The 8,100-nt window shown below is 52.4% G+C and overlaps 2 protein-coding genes across 2 annotated transcripts; one reads left to right on the top strand and one right to left on the bottom strand.

Annotated features, from left to right (window-relative positions):
* Positions 1–3,658: 3,658 nt before the first annotated feature.
* A1O3_08168 (uncharacterized protein) lies at positions 3,659–4,591 on the bottom strand (the record flags this gene model as incomplete). The annotated part of the gene is made up of 1 exon (XM_007738267.1): positions 3,659–4,591. One exon carries the CDS (start codon positions 4,589–4,591, stop codon positions 3,659–3,661), a length of 933 nt encoding a protein of 310 aa, XP_007736457.1.
* Positions 4,592–5,494: 903 nt separating this feature from the next.
* On the top strand, positions 5,495–7,378 carry A1O3_08167 (uncharacterized protein; the record flags this gene model as incomplete). The annotated part of the gene is made up of 1 exon (XM_007738266.1): positions 5,495–7,378. The coding sequence occupies one exon, from the start codon at positions 5,495–5,497 to the stop codon at positions 7,376–7,378; it is 1,884 nt and encodes a 627-aa protein (XP_007736456.1).
* Positions 7,379–8,100: the final 722 nt, after the last annotated feature.

Raw genomic sequence — 8,100 nt, 5'->3', positions numbered from 1 at the left:
ATGCGGCGTGACACCTACATCGATCAATGTGTATCGATGTCCGAGCTCACCAGCGTCTGCATGGGAACCTTTGCCTGCCGACTGCCAGCTGCCACTATTACCGCTACTTCTATCTACGATACTGTCCAAGACAGCAAGCCGAAGACCGAATGAGCAGAGTAAGTTTGTCTCCCTGCTGGTGCGTCAGGCGCAAGTCAGCGGGGTCGTTGCCATGTTGAGCATGCGACTTGGAGTCCAGCCTAGCGAAAGCGCTGTTTGGGGCTCAGCCAAACTTGTCAGCCATGGGCCAAGTACAAAATGAGAGCCCTTAGCTTGGAGTGTAATAGCTGTTGCTGCATGTTGCTGGTCTGCAGCAGGGAAGGAAAAGCACGTAGATCTTAGAAACGGGCAAAAGTCTAATGATGATATGAACCAGAAAGCCAGTTGAACTCCTACCTCTATGGCGAAGAAATGTTCGCTCCGACAACCGTGAAAGAAAGTCCTGCGCTTTAGCGAGTGGGAGTGAATGCAAAGGATCGAGTCGAACATGAAGCGACAGTATCACCAGTGTGGCACCGTGGCGTATGCAGCGATTACATAAGGCGCCAGAAGCTTACCACGTGTTACCACTTGCACCAACTTGTGCTTCCACCACTTGGACGGAGGGAGTATTTACAGTACTTTGGTATCGGCCTGCGCCCTCCGCCCTCAGTCACAACGCCCTCAGTACTCCATCCTGTCACTCACATCGACGTCGCCCAGCTGACGACATGTCTCTTCATCAGTGCCACCAGCGTCACCATCGTCACCGTCGCCGGTTTCTCAACTTCGAGGCAAGGGTCAGTACCGGCGGTCTTCCACTTGTCCATCTCCATCGCAGAACTCGCTAGCCTCGTTCAAGACCTATTTGAAGCCGCCTCAGCCTCAGCCTTATCACCCTCTCTCAACCGGGGTATGCGGATCATCAACTGGCTGTCATGCTCTCTATACCTTCTACCCCTACTCAGATGTTTGCAAAGCCATGAGAATAGTGTGGTATCCATACACTCCGCGCGTTCCATTGTTTAGATCGACCTGTGGCGAATTACACAGCCCCCAATCTGGGCCTTCCCGCTCCCCCAACGCTTTGTGGGATACCACCGCAGCAGCCAGTGGCATACGTAATCTCTGTTGTGCTTGAGGATCCATGTGGCCACGATGTGAAAGAGAAAGGAGGTGGCACTCCCAAGATTATTATCGCCATCTAAGATGTCATTCGCTGTACACTCAGAGGGCTGAGAAGTCATTCGCTGTACGCTGAGAGGGACTGCCGGCATTGTCGCCTTCGCATCGCCTCCCCTTCGACTGTACCGAGTCAACACATGGCAAGAGTTGGCACCCTGCCCGCTGACCGTCGCGAAATCTCCACAACTCATAGCATCACGTTGTCAGCAAAGCCACGACAGAACAAGAGGCCGTAGGGATAAAGAAGAACTTAGAGGTTGGCCGACCCCTGTCCTTTCGCCTCATCCCATTTCCAGCTCGCCTTCAGACATGTGAGTGGCCTTGCAATGGCACGAATCGAGGACGAGATTTGCACTGGGGGCTATTTTCAGGCTGCTAATGCCAACAAATCTATCTGCCCATCGTGCGCAACACCATCAGGCACTTACCTAGTCCGTACAGGTCTTGCAATCGGCTGACCGGGGACCATGACAAGGCTCACATGATATCCACAGTACACGATGTGCTGGCAGCTCGACCACGTCTCCGTACACCGCATGTTGTCACCCTACGAGACCCGCCATGGTCGGATTATTACAAAGTACCAGGAAGGTGGCTGTCTCCTGTCAGCTTCTTAATATAATTGGAGCCTCTCTGGTTGTCTTAACCCGGTCAGGAGAATCGACACTCCCATGTCGATTTTGCCTCCGAACAGGCAGCCAAAACGGGTCGACCAGGATCCAATAAATGATCCTAGCTGTCGCCAGGTCTCGGACAAATCCCATCTTCTGTATCCGTGGACGCATCCATGCCCAGATCAGGGATATCATGCGACAAGCAGGTGGTTGCCTTTTCATTTCCGGTTACTGATTCGACCCTTTGCTGTTTCGAAGTCTCGTCTCGATACGGCGCAGCTCCACTTTGCTTGGAGAACTTCAACTTCTGTTGCGACCAACTGGACATCTCCTCTGAGCAGGCAGACCCGAGTGTCCAGCCTGAGTCGGCGCCCCGTCTCAAGGTTGCCTCATTACAAACTTGGAGATTACCCCGGTTCCCAAATTGGTATGCAAGAATTGGCCCGTCGTGGTTTTGGATTTCGAATCGCTCGGTGCTATGGATCTGCTAATAGTGACTAACTGGTGGGTTGGCTTACGGGAATAATGCTGACGCCTAGATTTTGCGATAGCACTCCCCTGAATCCACCCGTGCACGGACTCCCTTTCTCAAGTCAGGGTATGTAACTCACTACTCAGGTACCCCCGTAACTTCGCCCTGATCTGCGAGGCACGTCGGGCGTGTACAGGGTTATAGGGGAATCCAACAAGGCAGACACGACCACGCAAAAGATGCCGTCCAAGTTCCCTAAACACCCCGATTTGTTGATATCTTGTCGAACCTTCATTCCGAGGTTGCATCCAACGACGCCTTTTCCGGCCACAAAATGTCCTTTTCCTGGTTGATCTTGCGGTTAGATAGGGTGGTGGTGGAGCAGCTCATACTGACGAGTCTGGTCTTGCGCCGGTTCCTCGCCTTTGATGTACTTCCGCTACGAAAACGGTGAGCAACAGTCTCTCAGCCCTCGAAACATCTTCCCTTTCCCGATACGTGATTGAGGATATCTTGCGTGTTGTCCTACAGATGACACGAGTTCTTGGTAGGAGAACTTCTGCACTCTCTCCTTTTCAGAGGGCAAACCATGCCACTTCTGGCGACCGTGGGGACAATCTTCACTTGGCTAGCTGGCATCAAAATCTTGTGGTTTCTGTCCACTGTCAAAGGCAAACTTCACTTTGCTACCACAACGCTTCCTGGACGTTCTGGTCAACCTCCCCCAGGTTTGTACATTTGCTCTGGTCTACGTGTGCCTGGTATCAGGGCAGTCTTGCCGAGAGTACCCGTGTTTCAGATGAGTTTCGGAAAGGTAGGAAGGAGGCCCGTGAACAATTCCTGATCTGTCCGTGAGTTGTCCCGTTGCCAGTCCATGAACCGGCTGCTTTCTAAAAGCTAGGGCTGTAGGCAGGTAGGAAGGTGGCGCTGTCTTTGGACAGATCTTGCCATTATGCCCAAGGCTCTAGATTGATCAATCATCCTTCCTTTTCAGCCACCAACGTCAACACGGCATCGTCGATATCTCGGTTGCTTCTCTCCTGGTGCATCTAGAACCTTCAAGCATGTATGTTCAATTCCAGATCTGCAATGTCAAGGAGGTATAAGGCACAGAGGCAGGCATGGTAAGGCAATGCAATGCTACGTTCGTCTGTGATTATTGTCTACAGACCCTCTTGACCTAGTCCAACTCACATGAGATTTCCCGCTCCACATATCACAGTGCCTGATTCATCCAGGCCAGACAGTTGGGGTTGCACGCCCGTGCCATCCGAGGTCAACGCCTAACGCAGATACTTTCATAAGATCTTGATGCACAATAAGGAAGCCAACCCAATTCGTGACTTCAATATCCCCCGCCAACGATTCTTCACGCCAGATACACTCTTCTTGACTGTGTGACATCACGTCGGCAGATGGGACATTTCCATTTATCCTCCTCATCCGTTCTCCGGTCTGGCTCATTTCGACGCCGGCGAGCAGATTCACGAGCACGTTCGCGGACCACTTCCGAGCACCAGTGACATATAGCGACATGCATGCAGGGTTCCAGGAGAGTATCAACTTTTTGTTCGCAACATATCTTACACGCAATGTTGACGGTCATTTCCTCACTTTCGAGCGGCCGCGGTCGCGTGGACTGCTGATCGATAGGGTTGACTCTCGGGTGTGCATGAGGGTTTTCTCGCTGGCGCTGGCGGAGTGAAGCTTCCAAGGCCATGAACAGGGACCGATCTTCCATGTCGTTTCTCTGGCGGTTCAGAGCCATAGTCCTATCTAGACCAACCCCGTCAGACCTTGGCGGTCCGGTGCCTAGGATGTTGACATCTCCAGCCGTCTGCCTTTCAACTTCAGCAGGGGTCCCGGTTGCTCGACCAGCCTCCTGATGCTCTCTATAACGAATCCAGGCTCTGCCAAACAGGTCCGCGACAGGGCTCTGATAGCCGTCTGACTCAATTTCCTCTCTAGTACCGAACGGATTGGCAACAGGCCGTCGTCTCCTTCTGATCGTGCCCGACTCTCTGGCGTTGTCATCGGAGTTCGAGAGGTCGGCATGAGCTTGACGTCTGGAGAGGCGTGGGGTGACAGCCTGGCCATGCACATGGACCATGGCGGTTCCTGATGTGGGATTCCGTGGCGCAAGAGTACTGTGGTGCGCGACAGGATGAGACGGGTCATGGCGGAGGGTTGGTTGAGGAATGGTAATTGACTCGAAGGACCAAGATGGAGGACCTGACCGTACATTAACGGGATTCACGTTGTCTTGCTGGCCTTCTTCGGGTGGGTTTGGTGCAGTGGACATGTCTGTGTTTCGAGGGGTTGGGGTTATAGATAGCGAGTGAGAGGAAGTAGACTGTGACTGTAGATTCCAATAATCTGGAGCAGATTAACAATATGTCAATAAGTGGATGGATGTTGTAGAGCAGAGTGCGGGTGTGGTCCAGAGCCCAAGACGGCAGAAAGCACTTGTATAGACCTACCACGACACTTCCAGCAATAACGTTGCCAGCGCTTGCCTCGGAGCCTCATTCCCTGGCCATCGATGTAGACGGGGTAGGCAGTCGCCGGCGGTCGTCTGTCGGCACAGGCACAACATCCTGGGAGCGCCGTGAGAACGCACCCAATGGTAGGCTTATGCTCGCACAGCTCTGCCATTACGGGCAGCCGCCTAGGTGGACTTGCTATCTAGAAAAGATACAATATTACTATCAGTACATGTAGGATGGGATGAAAGTTACATGGACGTTGAAGGACAAACTAGAGGTGGATGGGGGAGGCACCGTCACGTGCCTTCACCTTGCCTTCACCTTGCCTTCACGTGACTTCACGTGATTTCACCTGACTTCACGGCTAAAGCATTGTGGCAGTGGCAGTGGCAGTGGCAGTGGCGCAGTGGCGCAGTGGCTGACCTCCAAATCCCCGATGGAGCGGGAGTCCCGCAAATCCTCCCTCTATCCTGGCTATACGTCCATACTGTACTGTACTGTACTCCAGATATGTCCCTATTTCCACGTCCTTGACGTGCAATACCCGGGCTCAGCATTCGTCTGTCGCTCACAACTGCATAATCCAACACCATTCGACTGCTCGAACTCCAGACCGACCATGTCATCATAGCAGTCCCTTGCCAGCAGAGCCAGTCGTCCTCCGTCCTCCGTCCCCGTCCCTTTCGTAGCAGTCCGATCCTAGAAGCTGGCCTTCAACCATGCCCTTTCCTCCCAAACTCACGCCTCTCCAATCGAGGTTCGTTGCTTCGCTGGCAGCATCTCTCGTTTTACTCGCGGTATACCTGTTCCTGAGCAAACCACACTTCGCATATGCCGCCGAGCTTGGTCCTCGGATACCGCCCGAAGATCACAATCACTACCTGATATATGACGAGGGAGAAAGTGACATCTTTGGTGAAGGAGCGCAGGGGCAAGAGGCAGTCAAGATAGTATCACGAGCGGAGGCTGGGGTGTCAGCATTGGCCAACAATGCCCCCCAGAACAGTAACATCAACGTCGGTGAAACCCAACACTGGGTCATGCCAAAGGATGTTATCGACGGACCGGGAGGTACCACCGGGCCTGGACTGCCATCCGACAAATTGGAGACGCGGGAATTAGATGAAGAAGTAGGTGGGCTCAAAAAGCGACAAGACGGGAAAAGAGTTTATATTACACTCAATACGTGCTTGCAACCTTCTCCCAACACCACCGACGGCGATGCAAGCAACTCAACTCCACCGCAGCTGCAGATGTACATCTCTTTGTCTCAGTCCAACCAGAAGCCCGGTCCAGAGTCTGGGAATACTGTCGAGGTGGACGGAGGATATGCCATATACGAGGTGGATGCTGACAACGATGTGTTTGTCGGGGTGTCTGCACCTAACACGACACAGTTTGCTGGCATCTGGAACTACGAGATAGCTGCTTCGGTCGATGCTCCTTTCCACGGCTCCAAGTCCAATGTGACGAACCTCCACTTTGTTGATAGCGACAACCATGCAGCACTGCTCATCACCAATGACACCACCCAAGCCCAGCCAAATGAGACGGTATACCAGGACTGGATGAATCTCAGTCCTCCGTGGGGAGTGTTTGCTGCCAACCACAATGATACGGCTATCCTCGGAGTCAAAAACTCTTTCTGCGGCTTGAAGAACACGGCCCGATTAGCGGCGAACGTGCCGGGAATTGAGAGTCAGAACGTTGCCAAAATGACCAACCGAGGTCTTGGAGGGAAACCGAAGGAGCAGTTCTACATCACGGGACTCAACGCCACGTCTCAATACTGGGGCTTTCTCGTCATGAATGGCAACTCGACGGCATCTGGGAATGGCGTCGTCGGAGGCGGAGGCACAGTCTGGCAAGCCATCGACTTCCAGACTAAAACCGAGGACAACTGCGCCTTGATGTACAATCTCTCCTTCTGTTCCGAAGTCGCCTACGCCGTTCCCACCAACCCACACAAGTTCGACCCTACAACGGGCTTGCCCGGATTGGCCGCGTTGTACGATTCCCACGCGGCCCAGATGTACCAATACTTCAACTACTCCCTTCAGCAGATACCATGCAACACCACCTCGAGCGCTCAGTACTCACTAGCCCGGAACTGCGACGACTGCGCCCGGGCCTACAAACAGTGGCTCTGCGCCGTCACCATTCCTCGTTGCGCCGACTTATCTGACAACCATTCGTGGCTCAAACCGCGCAATCTCGGCCAACCTTTTGTCAACGGCTCGAGCATCTCTGCTTCTCAATTGCACGTTGAGCAAGCGCTCCTCAACTCCGTGGCGACCAATTCATCACGGAATCCATTGATCGACGAGTCGATTCAACCGGGCCCGTACAAGGAAGTGCTTCCATGTAAGGACTTGTGTTATGACCTGGTTCAGAGTTGTCCGGCGAGTCTTGGGTTTGCTTGTCCCCTGGAGGGTGCGGGACTTGAGGACAGCTATGGTAGCCGGAGTAATGACTCGGGTGTCATCAGTTGCAGTTATCTCGGAGCGGCCTACTATCTGAGCGGGGCCGAGACCATGGAGGCTGTTGCCATGAAGAAGGTTGGACTGCTAGTATTTGCCGTTGTATTAATGAATCTCCTCTAAGTCATAGAGGTTTCTGGCGACTCAGCCGGCTATTGGTTTCGGGTTATTTTTCTTGTGGCGATTTGATTTTGATTTTGATTTTGATTTTGATTTTCGCCCCTGACTCAACGGCTGGCCTTGTAAGGTGCAAGTCAGCTACTCAACGGTTGGCCTTGTAGCAAGTGCAAGTGCAAGTGCAAGTGCAAGTGCAGGTGCATCAGCTAAGCTACTCGTACTCGTACTCCTACGGGTCTGGGTCCGGGTCCGGAATCCATAGTATGTGTTGTGTTGTGTTGTGTTGGGGAAAAAAGGGAAGGGAAGGGAACGACCACAAGGGATCAAGGGACAAAGGAAAGGGACATATGTAAGATAGATGCTTGGTGTTGTGGCGCTCAAGGGTCAAGGGTCAGGATCAAGGGTCAAGGGTCAAGGGTCAAGACAAAGATAGAATATATGAATATATGAATATATGGATACCTACCTACCTGAGGTACTTATACTTAGGTACCTAAGAGTACAGTACCTAATCAGGTACGGCACGGATACAATACATCAACTTGATGGCCAGTGGGTGCAAATAAATTTGAAGCACCTCATGCTGTGTTAGAATTAAGCCCTGGTCTGCTTGGTGTTGCTCTGCCTGCTAGCATTCATTTCATTTCATTTCATTTCATTTCATTTCATTTCATTTCATTTCATTTCATTTCATTTCATTTCATTTCATTTCATTTCATTTCATTTCA

The sequence above is a fragment of the Capronia epimyces genome, assembly GCF_000585565.1.
Source record: "Capronia epimyces CBS 606.96 chromosome Unknown aczIQ-supercont1.7, whole genome shotgun sequence".
NCBI classification, from domain to species: Eukaryota; Fungi; Ascomycota; class Eurotiomycetes; order Chaetothyriales; family Herpotrichiellaceae; genus Capronia; species Capronia epimyces.
This window is presented reverse-complemented; position numbering and strand designations above follow the sequence as displayed.